The sequence below is a fragment of the Canis lupus genome, chromosome 3 (assembly GCF_011100685.1).
Source record: "Canis lupus familiaris isolate Mischka breed German Shepherd chromosome 3, alternate assembly UU_Cfam_GSD_1.0, whole genome shotgun sequence".
NCBI classification, from domain to species: domain Eukaryota; kingdom Metazoa; phylum Chordata; class Mammalia; order Carnivora; family Canidae; genus Canis; species Canis lupus.
The window spans coordinates 31,323,242-31,341,225 of record NC_049224.1 but is presented as its reverse complement, the minus strand read 5'-3'; the positions used below and the strand labels follow the sequence as shown (position 1 = coordinate 31,341,225).

Sequence of the window (17,984 nt, the reverse complement as noted above, 5' to 3'; positions counted from 1 at the left end):
TATCAGTCCTTGGCCATGAGAAAATCAGGGAAATTTTACTTTTAAATTCTTTCATAAATAACTGGATTATCATTTCCTAATATGTCTGCTTAATACGGTTCTAGTTTGAATGCTTCATTCTCTTAAAAGTGAAATACATAGGCATGAAAAGGCTGCTCTTGAGTAAGAAAAAAAAGATGGTTTGAATAAAATATACCTTGGCTGATAATAAAAGAAAAGCACTTTAGTGTCTCTTTTAAATACCAGAAGTGGAATTAGTTACCTGCATACACATTTGGACACAGAAGATAAAAACCTAGAAACAGTGCCTTACACACAGGAGGTATTCAATGACTATTTAATAGGGGAAGGAATAAATGAGTGGACATCTTAGATGTGATATGTAAACAATATAGAATTCTTTAAATACATTGTGAACTAGAAATGTAAAAATATTTTAACAGGGACATAACTGGGATAAAGAACATTTTGTTTCTTGGGGATAGTTTTCATGACTGCAATCATATTATAATGTGCATAATGAGGCCTAGTATTCACCTATTCAACTCATACAAGAGAGAGTAGACATACAGAATGTCCCTCAATGAAGCAAAGGAGCTGGGAGCACAGTCTCTGCAGCCTACTCCTGAGTTTCTATCTTTACTCACTCATTTACTTAGCAGCTGGATCACTCTGGGTAAATTTCTTAATATCTCTACCTCATCTCCATAAAATGAAAGTAGTGATAGTCCTTATCTTATAGAATTGTTATGAAAATTAAATAAGATAATCCATGTAAAGAGTTTGGAGGAGTTACTGGCACAAAGAAAGTGCTCCATTATTAATTTTGTTATTATTATTTTTCAAGAGCAGAAAGGACTGTGTGCCTTCTAATTTTGGTTCTAAAATAAAAGAGTAGAAATAAATAAACAAACAAACAAACAAACAAACAGGATACAAAAGGGGACACCTGGATGGATCAGTCGGTTAAGCATCTGCCTAGGCTCAGGTCATAACCCCAAGATCCTGGGATTGAGCCCCATGGATCCCAGGGCAGGTAGCCTGCTTTTCCCTCTCCATCTGCCTGCTGCTCCCTCTGCTTGAGTTCTCTCTGTCTCTGTCAAATAACTAAATAAAATCTTTTTTAAAAAGAGCAGAAAAATGTTTTACAGGAACCAGCATTTTGGGCATGGTTCCTAAGAGAATCTGGAAGCAAGAAAGGGCTTTTATCCTCTCTCTTTTAAGAGTTTATATGCTTTAGTATAACCAACTAAAAACAAAACAAAACAAACAAAAAAATCACTACACAGATGTAAATTCTGAGGTGGTGATGTAGCTGTAACTTTTTTCACTCTGTCATCCTAAGCTCTGTCATGTATAAAATATTGTATGGAAGTATTTTATATACATCAACTCCCATCCTCATAGTAACAATCCCAGATATATAGGTAGCAGAATAGATACTATAAGCCCACATTTACAGATGAGAAAATTGAGAGGGCTAATTTACTCCAGGCTGTAAAGTTAGTAAGAATGAACTCTTGTCCTATACCAAGTAGATGTATTATACTTTTCGAGAGAAAAGCACCAAATATATATTGCATGAGGAAGGTTCTTTATCCATCATTCCTAGAATTAAAAACTCTTCAACTGAAATTTAAAAACAAATACTGTTTGATATTATTTAAGTAAATTATTAAGTAAATTACCTCTTCATTTATACTGATAAGTAGGCTGATAATTAATCACAGATTTTGAAAGTTCAAACTTAAGAAATATTCAAACCACTTGATGAAGCATAATACCACCTTGGTAAATTCCCTTACAAGGGAAGAGTGGGAACTAACTCCTAAGAAGAAAGGGTTGGGATTCCTTTCCATGAATGAAATCTCCTTGGGTAAAAATCTGTCAGAAGTGGGCACTGGTGAATGGGAGATTCTGGATTTGGAGAAAGGGCTAAAATGCTGGAGAAACCACTCTCAGAATAGCAAAACAATGCATGCTACCATAAAACAGAGAAGTCAAGCAATTAAGCAGATTATTAAAGCAAAAATGTAAAAATACACATCCTTTTGCCTTCAAGTGAATATCTGTAATTTCTCATATAGCTTGAAATATAAATTTGAGTGCAATAATCTATCTCAATGAATGTAAATATGAATAATCTATCTCAATGTGCTTTTATAGACCTGGCCTCAACAAAGTATAGTGTGTCTCTCTTATTTTTTTTCTTTTTAGATTTTACTTATTTATTTGACAGAGAGATAGAGAGAGAGAGATCACAAACAGGGGTGAAAGGCAGAGGGAAAAGCAGACTCCCTGCTGAGCAGGAAGCCCTATGTAGGGCTCCATCCCAGGACCATGGGATCATGACCTGAGTCAAAGGCAGATGCTTATCAAACTGAGCCACCCAAGGACCCTCTCCCTCTTATTTTCTGATGAGAATGGGCTACAGGGGAAGAAGTCGTTTGTTCTAAAAGAACCATTAATTAATTTCTTCTTGGTGTCCTTTAGTTAGCAATGAACTTATCTCTTTATTATAAAGCAGGGTGTTTTGATCCAAGTCTTATTCTTTAGTCAAAAGCATTCAAACATTCAAACAGTTACCTCTTTAGAGATATTTTTATTAAAATACAGTTTAATGGGGTGCCTAAGTAGCTCAGCTGGTTGAGCAACTGCCTTCAGCTTAGGTCACTATCCTGGGGTCCTGGGATAAAGCCCCACATCATTGGGCTCCCTGTTCAGCAGGAAGTCTGCTTCTCCCACTCCCTCCCCCTGCTTGCTCTCTCTCTCTTGCTCTCTTTCTCTCTCAAATAAAGAAAATCTTTAAATATTAATACAATAAAATATAGCTTAATAAAAGTGAATGAAGCACATACATAACTCTTGAAGGTAAAGAATTTGTTTGGTTTAAAAGGACTAATACACTACTTACTCAACAAATATTTACTGAATGCCTGCTGTATACAAGGCATTTAGTACTCATCACCAGACTAAATAAAGGTCCTTCCCTTCATGGAGCTTAGATTCTGGTGGGGAGAGACTGAAAATTAACAAATCATATAATGTGTTACAAGCTGTTAAGTGCTATGGTAAAAGGTTAAATATAATAGTAGAGTAGAGTAAGAGGGACCGGAGTGAGTGTGGCAGTTTGTAAAATACATTCATAAAGTTTTTGATATTCCTCCTTTCAAAAGGTAGAACTTCCCAGACTTAGTGACTTACTTACAACAAATAGAATATAGTAGAAGTGGTTGTATATCACTTTCAAGATTGAGTTATAGGAAGCTTGTGCCCTCTGTTTTGGGTGCATTATCTCTCCTGGATCACTTTCTGACCCAGCTGCCAGGACGTCAGGCCTATGGAAAAAGCTCATGCAGCAAGTAACTGAAGCCTCCAGTTAGCAAGCATCAGGGAGCTGAGGCCTGCCAAGAACCATGGGAGTGAGCCTGAAAGTGGATTTTCCTGTCTTAGCTGAGCCTTGAGCTCACCATCCCTTACTAATAGTCTGGCTGCAAACTGTAAGAGATCCTGATCCAGAACTGGTTACTCAGTTAAAAGGCTTCCAGACTTCTTCTTTTTTTCTTTTTTAAAAATATTTTATTTATTTATTCATGAGAGACCCAGAGAGAGAATGGCAGAGACACAGGCACAGGGAGAAGTAGGCTCCTTGCAGGAAGCCTGATGCGGGACTTGATCCCGGGGCTCCAGGATCATGTCCTGAGCTGAAGGCAGGCACTCAACCGCTGAGCCACCCAGACGTCCCAGGCTTCCAGACTTCTTATCCTCAGAAATTGTGAGATATAATTAATGTTTGTTGTTTTAAGATGCTAAATTTTGGGTAATTGATGCATAGGGATAGATAATTAATACAGTGAGGGTGGGAAGGAGGCAGGTTGCAGGGGTTTTTTGTTTCTTTTGTTTTGTTTTGTTTTGTTTTGTTTTAGGTTGCAGTTTTAAATAGGATAGTCTAGGCCTTCCTGAAATGACATTTGAACTAAGACTTGAAGGACGTGGGGGAGGAACAGCAAGGAGGCCAGTGTTACTGGAGTTGAGTGCCATAGGTAGAGGGTGATAGAAGTTAACTGGTAGGATGGCTGGCTGATAGATCAGACCCCTATAGATCAGGGGTCTATAGGCCACTGTAAGGATACTGACATTTCTTCTAGATTAAATGGAGAGCCACTACTAGGTTTTGAGTAGAGGAATGTGTGACCTTATCAAAAAATTTAAGGGGAATATAAAGAAAGCGCCATGCATGTAAATCATTCTTATAATCTTCTTATTGACAACTATAAATCTAGTTCTTTTGTAGTTCAATTTTTACCAGTATAATAGATGACAGGGTAAAAATACAGCCATAAGAAAATATTCTTAGGGAATGGAAATGGAAATAAACAATCCTGGTCATACTTATCAAAAAGATACAGTCAAATATAATTCACATCATATCATGTTTTTCAGTCAAAAAATTTTCAACTTAACTGTTTGCAATGCACAAGAAGGAAAAAGTGCGTCTTTCCATTATGTGCATTTGCAAACAAGTCCATGTGGTTTACTACATGAATGGAGCAAGGACACCCCTGGATGGGTCTTCTCAAAACTTAGGAAAAGAAATTTAATTTCTATAATTCTAAATCCAATTTCTATAACTCTCTATCAATATAATGAACAAATATAACACAGTTTAATCTTACCTGATGTAAGATAATGTTTTTGATATTTAGGAACATATTTCTCAAGGAGGCGCTTCATACATGAATCTTTGGCCTCATCCAAAGCACATTTTCCATTGTCACTCTTAAGTAACGGATCAGCTCCGTTCAAAAGAAGTAACTCTGCCACCTACAGGAAGATTGTTCACGTGAGCATATCCAAAGAAAAAGTACATTATTGTAAATGTGTGCTAGCATATAACTCTAAGTAAGCAACATCTGTTATTTCTTTTACTTTTTAAAAAATATTTTATTTATTTATTCATGAGAGACACAGAGAGAGAGGCAAAGACATAGGCAGAGGGAGAAGCAGGCTTCCCATGGGGAGCCTGATGACAGTCTCTATCCTGGGATTGCGGGACTTGATCCCAGATCAAGCCCTAAGCCGAAGGCAGACACTCAACCGCTAAACCACCCAGGCGTCCCTAATATTTCTTCTTTTTTTAAGATTTTATTTATTTATTCATGAAAGACACAGAGAAAGAGAGAGGCAGGGACACAGGCAGAGGGAGAAGCAGGCTCCCTGCAGGGAGCCTGACACGGTGACTGAATCCCAGGACCCCAGAATCACAATCTGAGCCAAAGGCAGACAGACACTCAACCACTGAGCCACTCAGATGCCCCTCTGATATCTTTTTTAATAACAGAGTTTGGGTTTACCTATAACAACTTTTCCCAATAAAAAAATTTATGTAATTGCTAGTGAATCATAATTTGTTGATATACAAATCCTTCTCTTACAAAAAAAAGGGAGAGAGGGAGAGAAAAAGAGAGGAAGGGGCCGATAGGGAGAGGAAAGGAGAGAGGGACTGAAGGAGGAAGGACAGGTCAGAAATGTATATAGCTTAGGTGCTGGTGAAATGAAGCCAGCAGATATACCAAGAATTAGCACTGGGTTCTGGAGTAGTAAATATAACAGATTTCAGGAGATTGTTATGTCTTCCATCTATATCTATGTTGCTGCTGCTCCTCCTCAGAGTGAGGGAAAAAACAGTCAACCCTTAATCTGTTAGTACTCCTCAAAGCAACCTCCTCCGTGAAGTGCGCCCTGACCTTCCTTCCATTCATTACTACTCTAGAGAAAAATGACCTCTCCCTTCTTTTAGGTATATATTTTATCACCTTGCCCAATATATATTATTATTGTTATTTCTTATATATCTGTCTCTCCTGTAGGCTAAGGTTTCTGAGGGTGGGGCTATGTTTTTCTTTTAAAATTAATTATTTTTGAATAGGATATTAATGAATATAGTTCAAAATACAGAAGGCTCATTAAAATATATGAGAAATATTTTCCCCTCCTCTACCCCTGTCCTCCAGTCATCCAATTTTTTCCTAAGCCCTGGCTATAGTTTCTTCTGAATTTTTCCACAGTCAATCTAGTCCAACAGGTATATACATATGTATACTCATTTTTTCTTATGCAAGTGGTCATATATTATATACATTCCTCTATGTCTCACACCTGAACAACAGAGCTTAGAGATTGTACCATATCAGTATAAAATCAACTTCGTTATTTTTAGAAGCTGAGTTAATACTCTACTAGTCAATGTACTATTGAATAGTACATTCAATAATTAATTTATATTTATTTACTTTACTTAACCAGTATCCTACTGACAGATGTTTAAGTTGCTTCCAAGCTTCTACTACATATATATCTTAATCATCTTTATATTCCCAGTGCCTCAGTGTCTAGCTTAGAGTAAATATTCAATAAATATTATTTAATAAAAGAATGCATGTAATCAAGGAAGATGTGGGGAGCAGACTTTACACAGCACTACACTAAAAGGAGCCTACATTTTCATGTTAATATCTGGAATGACAAAAAGGATGTGAATTTCTGTAAATTTTATATACCTCCAAATTAAATATATATATATATTTTTTTTTAATAACAAAGCATTCTAGGAGAGAAAAACATAACACCATAAAGGGACAATATAAGCCAGATCCTTTAAAAATTATTAAGACTTGGCAATTATGCTTTTCAAACTATTTTATTATGACAATTTAATGCTAGATGGGGAACTTGAAAATAAAATAAATATAATAAAATCTATAATTCATATATAAGCCAGTATAACAAGATAACAAATTTATGTCTAGATCTTCACGTATTGTTCAGCAAAGAAAATATCGAGTACACAGCTTTCTTTTAGGAAAGAAGTTTTGTAAGGGAGTTGCCAAAAGGACTATATTATTTATCTCTGGAAGTTTTGTGTCAAATAATAACCCATGTAGTATGAGAGTGACTCAGAATCAAGGAGCATGAGAAAGGGGACTGGAAGAAGGGAAAAGGCAAGGGCTAGAGGCCCACTTTCCTGGAAATCTGAGTTGATGATTCCAAGGGAGTGGATACATTACTTTGGCAGTCCCTGACTTAGGCAATGGATGGATAGTCTTGCTTCACCAAATATCCACACTTACCATTTCCCTCTATAGTCTTAATATTATGAATTCTGAAGCCTACTTTACTATCTTCTAACTTGAAATGCTCTTTTCTCACCAAAAGGCAGTAAATAAATGACTTTTGCTGAGTATCTCCCCCCCTTTTTTGAAAGGTTTATTTATTTGAGAGAGGGAGAATGAGCACAAGTGGGAGGCATTGAGGGAGAGGGAATAAGTCTTAAGCAGACTCTGCACTGGGCGCCCAAGTGGGGTTTGATCCCATGACCTTGAGAGCAAGACCTGAACTGAAACCAAAAATTGGATGGCCAACCAACTATGCCATTCAGGCACCCCTCCTTCTTATTTTAAACCTACATTTAGGTTTTATATTAGCTCTGTGTTACTACCTAACAAATTACCCCCAAACAAAGTGGCCAAAAGAATAATAAATATTTATAATCCCACAGTTTCTGTGGGTCAGGAATTTGGGAGAAGCACAGGCAGGTGCTTTTGTATCAGGTTCTATCTCTGTCTTCTTTATTCTTTATTCATTTTTTATTTTTATTTTTTTGCCAGAATAGTCTAGATGAGATTACTGTCATTCAAATATTTTACAGAATCAGGAATGCAGCAACTGAGTCCAGGTAGGATAAAAAAAGTAAAAAAAAACTTGCAGGTTTGTACATGTTGGTCTATTTACATCTGTAACAGGCTTTCCTCCACAGGAGGCACAGCAGCTGTACTTGTCTAATGCTTCCTTACAGATACAGTCCTGGGCACACTTGGCACTGTCCATGGGGCAGGAGAAGCAGTAGCTCTTCTTGAAGGAGATACATTTGCACTCTGCATCCGCAGGAGACAGAGCATCTGCAGGAGCCCCTGGTGGAGGAGGAGCCATTGGGGTCCATTTCAAGCTAAGGTGAGGATGGAGGTCCCAAGCGAGTGATGCTGGGAGACACTGCTGTGGGCTGGAGGTGTAGAGATTAGTTTCTTATATGGATGTAGTCAAGAGGATGGCTGGAGATACAATTATGTAAAAGCCTGACTGGGGCTGGAAGGTGTTTCCTAAGATGCTTTGGTCACACAGCTATGGGACGGAGACCTTGGTTCATTGCCATGTAGACCTGTCCATTGAGCACTGTGGCATCCTCCATATACACCTGGCTTTCCTCATATAATGAACCAAAAGCAAGAGAAGAGAGAGAACAAGGAAGAAGCTATGATACTTATAATCCAGCTTCAGAAGTCGTGTACTGTCACCTCTGCCATGTTCTATTTGTTGGAAGCAAGTCACTGACAGTTCAGCCTACAATCTTGGGGAAGAGAATCAGGCTCTACCTTTTGAAAGGAGGAGTATTAAAAAATTTGTGGACATATGTTAAAGCTACCACAGGTTCTTAAATAGAACAAGCAGAGCCATTTCAAAGAAGTGACAAAGAAATTGTGATATCACAATCCCCATTTCTTTGGCTTATCAAATAGTAGACTCCTTAAGAAAATATACTTTTACTTTAAGTTTGCTTATGGATTTTAACCTTTAATCATACTATTAAATCAAATGCTTTCTTCCCTCTAAAATCAGCTGACTTCCTTATGTTAGAAACAAGTAGGATAGAGAATAAAATTCTTTTTTGAAAGTTTTTATTCAAATTTGAGTTAGTTAACACACAGGTAATAATAGTTTTAGTATAAAATACGTGATTCATTGCTTCCATACGTCACCCCATACGTCATACGTCAGTGATCGTCAAAACAAAAGCACTCCTTCAACCCCATCACCTATTTCACCCATCCCCTTGTCCAGACCCCTTCTGGTAATCATCATTTTGTTCTTTATAGCTAAGAGTCTGTTTCTTGGTTCCTCCCCCCCGTTTCTCCCCCTTGTTCGTTTGTTTAGTTTCTTAAATTCCACATGTGAGTGAAATCATAAAGTATTCATCTTTCTCTGACTCATTTTGCTTATCACAGTACTCAGAATAAAATTCTTTCGAGTACTTGAAAAGACAGTATCTTGACTATACTCTGCTAGTGAAATATGCATAAAACAGAAAGAACTACAAGGGATGCCCCAGTGGCTCAGTGGTTGAGCATCTGCCTTTGGCTCAGAGCGTGATCTTGGAGTCCCTGGGGATCAAGTCCCACATCGGGTGCCGCACAGGGAGCCTGCCTCTTCCTCTTCCTCTGCCTCTCTCTCTCTGTGTCTCTCATGAATAAATAAAATCTTTAAAAGAAAAAAAAAGGGAACTACAAAAAATTTCACTAGTAGTTTTATTGTTAATAATAATAATAGTGTTAATATTAATAATAATATTGCTAATAGTAATATTTTAAGTATATTATACAATAAAGAAGTAAATTAATGTAGCAAAAACAAATGTTGAGCCTTAGAGAAAGAGATGAATATGAAATCAAAATTAATATAAATCTACAATATTAAATTTAAAATAGAAATATCAGTATGAACTCATTATTTTTCTTCATATATCCTCTAACTTGAAAAATATGTATTTTACTGAAAATGCCTAAAAGCAACAGTTTCCAATACCAATGAGCACATCTAGCACCCAGACTGTGGTCTCTAAATAGATTATCCATTTGCAAAAAAACATAAGAAGAAACAAGCTATACAACACCACAAAAATAAAAATTAGCCAAATCCAGAGTTTAAGAAATTCTTCAAGACAAAGACCCAGATTCTAGAAGACATAAGAAAACACAAAAAAGAGGAAGGACTGTTATAGGTTAAAATATATTTAAGAGCCACAATGAACCTTGATTGATACTGATTCAAACAAAAACTTGCTATAAAAACACATCTTTTAGGGGTGCTTGGGGTTAGCTCAGTCAGTTAAGTGTCTGCCTTTGGCTCAGGTCATGATCCCAGAGTCCTGGAATCAACCTCTATATCGGGTTCCTGCCCTTGCTCCTGCTCGTGCTCTCTCGCTCTCGCTCTCTCTCAAAGAAATCAGTAAAATCTTAATAATAATAATAATAATAACATATTTTTTAGATAACCTGGGAAATCTGAATATGGACTGGGTATTGTATGGTATTAGGAAACTGTCAATATTTATTAAGTGAGATGATATTGTGGGTGTTAAAAAAAAAGCACTTATCTGTTAGAGATGTAGGCTCAGGTAAATACTCATAAATATGAGTAAAATGCTATGATGTATGAGGTTTCTTTAAAATTCTCACAACAAAACACAGTTGTGTTCCAGCCTGTTGAGGGACTCCAGGATCACGCCCTGAGCCGAAGGCAGATGCTCAACCACTGAGCCACCCAGGCATCCCAGTTTGGCTCTTTATGGTATAACAGAATATATAATCAAACTAGATAATGGAGTTCACTCGATACACATAAAATGCATAATCACTATGTCTGAGGGATATTTTTTCAGTATATGTGAACCCTAGTAACACTGTCAACCAATCTCCAATTCAACATCTCATACTCATACACCACAGAACACTTCATCAAATAAAAGCTTTGTTAAAACCACGATAGCTTACATCAATTTGTCAATGCCATTCCCTTCACCCATTAACAAAGTAAGCCTAATAAAAGAGAAGTCAAGGAGTCAATGTTAATTTGACAAGACTTGTTCTTAGTAATGCCTACAGATTCTCAAAGACCACTACATTCTTATATAAATGTCTCCCATGTATCTAATAATTTATTCCTGATTTTTCTAAGCAATCATAATGAGCCAATCATCTATAATTCTCAAATTTCACCTTTTCCACATTTAAAAAATGTATTTCTTTTTAACAGTTTTATTGAGATATAAGTCACATGACATACAACTGACCCATTTAAAAAATATAATTCAATGTTCTTTGGTATATTGAGAGAGTTGTGTAACTATAATCATAATCTGATTTTGGAATATTTTAATCCCCCTAAAAGAAACCCTTTAACCATGACCTGTTACTCTCCATTCCCCACTCTCTACCTTCCCTTCTTATTCTTATTTCTGTCTCTAAAGATTTAGACTACTGCAAATATTAATGGCTTTTCACTTTTTAAAAAATAGGGTATTATCTTTTAGTATCTCTCATCTTTTAGTATAAAAGTCAATTCCTTAAGACAGTATATATTCAAGTTCCTCCAACTCTGAAATATTTAAGAAGCTCACACTCCAGGTGCTGAATCCAGCATCAGGCTCCCAGGGCTTACCTATCTGACATCTTTAGTCTTGTACCAACTAAGGCATCGGAGCAATACAATACTCAGAGTCTAAATCTTTCTTCTGATCATCTTTGCATTACATAAGAGATTCCCCCAAGGTTAGCCTAGATCCTCATCTGACACTCCCAACATCCCTACTCCATCATCCAGATCAATGTCTTGCCCTACTTTGATTCTTAAGACTTTGGTTCTTAAGTCAGTCCAGAACTGACCTGGAGTTTTGGAAATCTCTCTTGGGCTAGGTTAAGCAACTTTTTGGGGCCCCCACTGTTAAACAGAGGGGGAAGAGAACAAAGAAGACAGTGACTTCACCTCACTGGGTTTCAGCTTTTAATTCTCAAGGCCAGTCTCTAGACCTCCACCTCTGTCTTGTCAGTCAGTCAGGATACGCCACAGTGCCAGAAGCACATGAGTCATAAGAACATACAGTTTGGCAAGAGGGGGTGAGATAAGTAGTGTGGAAATCATGGAGTCAGAGGCATGTGTCTTTAGTCTCTTACATCACTGAGAGAGTAAGAGAACGCTACCTATCTGCAAAGGGCAGACAGGAGATAACCAGTTCTAGCCTGGGAAGCAGAAATTGCCTAAAGCCCAGTTACAGATAGGACAAAAGAGGAACTGAGAAAGAAAAGAATACAAAGTAAAGTGCTCAGAGAAAAGACTCCTGACTAGGATAGGTCAGCCCTGGGCCATGAGGAGAGGGAGAAGTGCTTTGGCATGAGGTTTCTCTCTAATGGAGGCCAGCTTTAAAGAGGGGTAAAGGACAGAGAGGGCTCACACCATCACTGGTTCAAACCTGCATTCTTCTGGCCATTAAATTAGGCCCCAAGCAGAACTCTCTCCCCATAGAGCTCTTTTCAATGTGCGACCACCTACTAGCAAGTGATACATAATCAAAAAAGGAAAAAGAGCTTAAACTTTCCTGAAGAACTATTTCACATTAGGAAGGGAACGCTCCATCTGTTATGCCTGTGGTTCCCAGTAGGCTTCTCCTGCCCTTCTTGTTAGACATTTCTTCTGAAGTATGTAGAACATAACTTCTTGAGCCCAGCTGATTATCTCCCTTTCCTACCCTAGGAGTTTGAACCCAGAGACAACTTCCAGTATCTAAAACAAGTAACAAGGTATTTTCAGCAAATGCTTCAGTCCTGTAGTATGGTGCCTTAATGAGAAAAATGTCTGGGAAGCTCAGAGCTTAAGTGACTTCTGAAATAAACTGTATGTGCTGGAATCAATCACCTTAATTAAAATTACTATTACTGCACCTACTATTAACTGACTTGTATGGAACTGCAGTATTTTGATACCTTAACCATTGCAGTATTGATACCTTAACCACTGGCACATCTATGCTAATATATCCTGGCTGATCATTAGACCAAGAGACGCTGAAAGTGACATTAATGTCCATAAAGCTGGATGCCTCCTACCAGGACTGGATGTCACTGTGTAACACTACAAGCAGGAAACTTTCTGGTAAAACCTATAAAGCACCACACTGAAAAAATCTTGAAGAAGTGTAAGTTAAAAAAAAATACTATGTATAATTAAAACATGATCTGTACTTATTAAAGGTAACATGTAAAATGGCATCTACGATATTGGGAACAACAAATCTACAACACAGTAAAATTTTATTACATATTCTGAGTATCCACTAGCAGAATGAACTAAAACTCAATTTCTGTTGATAGGCTCTAGAGATTTTTAATACTCGTAAAACTTAGTATTTGCTTTGCAAACAAAAGCATCACATACCTTATAATGGCCATTTATCACAGCATCATGTAGAGGAGTGATCTGGTACATTCCTTTGATATTCACATGTGCTCCACCTTTTAATAGTTCACTTGCTGCCTGATAAAATCCTCCTACACTAGCTTCGTGAAGTGCTGTCCAACCTATTATACAAAAAGAAAATGGTATTTATGTTTGCTATCTTCATGTCTTGTGCTTGTCCTTAGAATAAAAACTCTATGTTGTTTCTTTGAAAATACTTTGATTATATGAGACAAGATAATCTTACCATAAAAATAACTTATATTATTAGATGGATTCAATAAATCTGAGGCCAAATCAAATTCCTACTCCCAACTCAGCTGTGAAAAAATATAAAAAGTAAAAAGAATTTTTTTAAAGAAGTAAAATATTTGAAACTATTCCTGCCCTCCTCAAATGAAAAGGCTGTAAGAGAGTCATTATTAGCTCATATAGAATGCTAGCTGCAAGCTATTTTTCTGCAGAGAAGAGGGGGAAAAAACTTTATTTATAGCTCAAGGTACTTCCATTAAAGTAACCCAGCTGGTAGGAATGCACAGAAGTCACTTCAAAAATATATATTTATTTTCTTCTTATTTGTAAAAAGCTATTTATAGTTCTTTTTAAAAAGATGTTATTTATTGGATGAAAGATCTAAATGTGAGACAAGATTCCATCAAAATCCTAGAGAACACAGGCAACACCCTTTTTGAACTCGGCCACAGTAACTTCTTGCAAGATACAAAAGCAAAAATGAACTATTGGTACTTTATCAAGATAAGAAGCTTCTGCACAGCAAAGGATACAGTCAAAAAAACTAAAAGACAACCTACAGAATGGGAGAAGATATTTGCAAATGACATATCAGATAAAGGGCTAGTTTCCAAGATCTATAAAGAACTTATGAAACTCAACACCAAAGAAACAAACAATCCAATCATGAAATGGGCAAAAGACATGAAGAGAAATCCCACAGAGGAAGACATAGACATGGCCAACATGCATATGAGAAAATGCTCTGCATCACTTGCCATCAGGGAAATACAAATCAAAACCACAATGAGATCACCTCACACCAGTGAGAATGGGGAAAATTGGCAAGGCAGGAAACCACAAATGTTGGAGAGGATGTGGAGAAAAGGGAACCCTCTTACACTGTTGGTGGGAATGTGACCTGGTGCAGCCACTCTGGAGTAGTGTGTGGAGGTTCCTCAAAGAGTTAAAAATAGACCTGCCCTATGACCCAGCAATTGTACTGTTGGGGATTTACCCCAAAGATTCAGATGCAATGAAACGCCGGGACACCTGCACCCCGATGTTTCTAGCAGCAATGTCCACAATAGCCAAACTGTGGAAGGAGCCTCGGTGTCCATCGAAAGATGAATGGATAAAGAAGATGTGGTTTCTGTATACAATGGAATATTCCTCAGCCATTAGAAATGACAAATACCCACCATTTGCTTCAACATGGCTGGAACTGGAGGGTATTATGCTGAGTGAAGTAAGTCAATTGGGGAAGGACAAACAGTTTATGTTCTCATTCATTTGGGGAATATAAATAATAGTCAAAGGGAATAGAAGAGAAGGGAGAAGAAATGTGTGGGAAATATCAGAAAGGGAGACAGAACATAAAGACTCCTAACTCTGGGAAACGAACTAGGGGTGGTGGAAGGGGAGGAGGGCGGGGGGTGGGGATGAATGGGTGACGGGCACTGAGGGGGGCACTTGAGGGGATGAGCACTGGGTGTTATTCTGTATGTTGGCAAATTGAACACCAATAAAAAATAAATTTATTATAAAAAAAAAAAAAGAATCCCTGAACTCTGGGGTTTGGAGAACTTTCCCAGATTAGTCAACACATCAACATGCTGGGAAGGTGACATATTCCAATTCCACAGAGATAGAAGCTCCGGTGCTAAGGAAACTTTCCAGGCCTTCCTCTTTGTATCTTCATCTGGGTGTTCATCTTACCTTTGTCATATCCTTGATTATATAATAAACTTATATGGCAAATGTGTTTTCCTGAGTTCTGTGAGCAATTTTAGAAAGAGGTCAAATCCAAGGAAGGGATTGTGGGAATCTTCAATTTGTAACCAGACTGAACAGAAATTGTGGAAAACCCAGTACTTGTGACTGGCATCTGAAGTGAGGGTGGCTGAATGATCCCTTAACCTGTGGGACCTGTGCTAATACAGATTAGTGCCAGAAATGAACTGAATTACAGGACATCCAGCTGGTATTGGAGAATTGCTTAATGTGTTGAAACCCCACACATCTGGTATCAGAAGTGTTATGAATATAAGTAGAGGAGAAATACATGAGTGTTTTTCCTTTATAGCATGTAATAAAAAACGTATGTAGAAAAAAAAATGTATGTAGAATCTAGGTATTAGGTATATGGATGCTTACTGTGGAATTCTTTTAACTTTTCTGTATGTTTAAAATTTTTCATAATGTTACAAAAAATTCAAATAAATAGCTCATATGTGAACTTTTGAAACATAACCATTTAAGGACTACCTATTTTTAAAAACATAAAAATTAGCTCCCTCCAAGTACTATTTGATAAAAAGTGTGAACTCGTTTAGGTTTCAGGACCTGTGTAACTTTGCTTATCAAAGCTCACACTGGTTAACTTGATTATCTGCCACCGGTCTAGGATGAAAAATGAAATGTAAGAAATCCAAAAGTTATTAATTTCAGAATGTAGATGATGATCTTCCTCCTAGGAAACTTTCTTTCCTTATATTAGGTTTTGCTTAAGCTACAATAAAAATTAGTTTCCTAAAAGGGGAAAAAACGACTGGAATGAGAAAATCATAACAAAAGATTAGTTTGTTTTCCCTGAGTCAGAATACTAAAAGATAAGGTAAATGGAAAGTGGAAAACCAACCTCCTACTTTAAATTCACTGCAGAAAATTCCCAAAGAAGAGAACTACTGCAGGTCAGTAATTCAGTGTAAACGACGGGCCTCAGGGGAGAAGTAAAAAATAAATGCCACTTTAAGTGTGACCCAAGCAAAGATGACCCAGTGAGGAACAGTAGCTGGTTCCTTGGTTTTTTTTGTTTGTTTGTTTGTTTGTTTTTGGGTTTTTTTTTTAAGATTTATTTATTTATTGGGGCAGAGGCACAGGGAATTTCCAGCAGACTCCCCACTGAGCGAGGAGCCTGACTCAGGGACCAACCACATGGGGCTCCATCCCAGGACCCTGAAATTAAGACCTAGCTGAAATGAGCCACCCAGTGCCCCTGAATAGTATCAGTCTTAAGGTTGAAAGAATGTCCCAGCATCAGTAAAGCCAGAAGGATCTTTATTCTGCAGATAGAGCCACTGCAGACCAGTGGCTACACCAGAATGCAGAAAGAAATCAAACATACAAAGAATTTTCCTTCCCCTATGGATCACTTCTGTGTTGTAAAACCACTCCTTCAAAATAAAGATGATCACATTTGACAACAGATTATTATTATCTCCCAGATCTGAAGGTTGGAAGATCCTTAAACAATTATTTTCTTTTAACCATCTTAAAGGAAATCTCTAAAGCTTTATAAGATTATAAATTTCCCAGAAAGAGAAAATAATATATTTTAATAAAGATCATCATAATATTAGTTATAGGCTTTAATGTAGCAATTGTTAACACCCACAGTATAAGTTCATGCTCTTCTACATTATACAGTCCTCAACAATGTTGCCTCTCATTTTTATGTTTTTATCTGTCTCTTGCCTTGCTGTTAAACTTCTTGCTGTTATCAATATCCTGGACTGTGCCAACCTTTCCTTTCAGTTCTAATGTGCTGCAGACTTAGGAATCAGATAGAATTTGGTGTAAAATAATGCTCAAGGCAATGGTCTGAGAGGGTTTTTTTTTTTTTTTTTTTAATTTTTGATAGTCACAGAGAGAGAGAGAGAGAGGCAGAGACACAGGCAGAGGGAGAAGCAGGCTCCATGCACCGGGAGCCCAATGCGGGATTCGATCCCGGGTCTCCAGGATCACGCCCTGGGCCAAAGGCAGGCGCCAAACCGCTGCGCCACCCAGGGATCCCTCCGGTCTGAGAGGGTTTTAGCAAAGAAGCTTTATGAGATCTGTAGCGGGTAATCAGAGTTTCAGCCTACTTCCTGGTTGTCACCTTTGTTTTTGATAGATGAAGAACTATTACAATTGTTTTTTAAAATCAAAGACAGATATATCATAAAATGTAAATGAGGACTTAAAATGCAAATGTTACCCATGATAAGACCACTGGTCTGTTATTATAACATCATATGAATATCTCAAAAGGCACTTATCCTTTTTTGGACTGCATTACATAATATATTTAAACTTTTCTAGTATATGTATCTTTCTGTTTCCACAATAACTGGTACACTAAGGTCATACTGTAAAAGTTCACTATAATGAAGTGGTATATTACATGGAGGTCATGTATCTCTTGCCAGTCGTTCTTGAACTTTAATGAGAACACAAATCATCTAGGAAAATGTTAAAAAGCAGATTTTAAGATTTTAACCTACAGATTTTAACTGTGAGACCATGCATGTGTTGTTTTGGAGAGTGAAATAAACATTTTAAACAAACTACATTTTAAACAAACACTGCAGGTGACTCTGATGAAAATGGTTATAGTCAAGTCTTTAAGAACACTGCCCTCTGCAATTTTATAAAATGGAATAATCAGAAGTAAAGACCAGAGTTAAGATGCACAGTGAGAAGGAGAAGTAGAGAATAAGAATTCAAAAAGCCAGGAAAGTATGTTAAAGGTAAAGAACTCATGAAGGTCACAGAAGTATCTGAGGAGAAAGTGCATAATGCACGGCCAAAAACAAGCAGGGAAGAGACACCAAGTACGCTAATAATGGCACAGAAAAGGACCATTGAAAAGAAATAAGTTGAGAGATTCCTAGGAAATCCACAAAGTAAAGTTAGCTGCATGAAGAGCT

The 17,984-nt window shown here is 37.2% G+C and overlaps 2 protein-coding genes across 10 annotated transcripts in view; both read right to left on the bottom strand.

Annotated features, from left to right (window-relative positions):
* Positions 1-17,984, bottom strand: part of ANKRD31 (ankyrin repeat domain 31) — a 119,181-nt gene that overhangs the window by 54,885 nt on the left and 46,312 nt on the right. For all 9 annotated transcript variants that reach the window (XR_005356884.1, XR_005356885.1, XM_038532543.1 and 6 more), the window contains 2 exons: positions 13,042-13,184; positions 4,677-4,824 (listed from right to left, as the gene is read on the bottom strand). Coding sequence is in view for 7 of the 9 variants with exons in the window: in XM_038532543.1 (XP_038388471.1) it covers positions 4,677-4,824; positions 13,042-13,184 (291 nt within the window). In the remaining 2 variants the exon portion in view is untranslated. The remainder of the gene's footprint in view (positions 1-4,676; positions 4,825-13,041; positions 13,185-17,984) is intronic.
* Positions 6,505-7,999, bottom strand: LOC102151236 (metallothionein-2E-like). Its single transcript, XM_038532119.1, is given in 3 exon segments — positions 6,505-6,516; positions 7,792-7,936; positions 7,938-7,999. Coding segments are annotated over 3 exon segments (219 nt in total).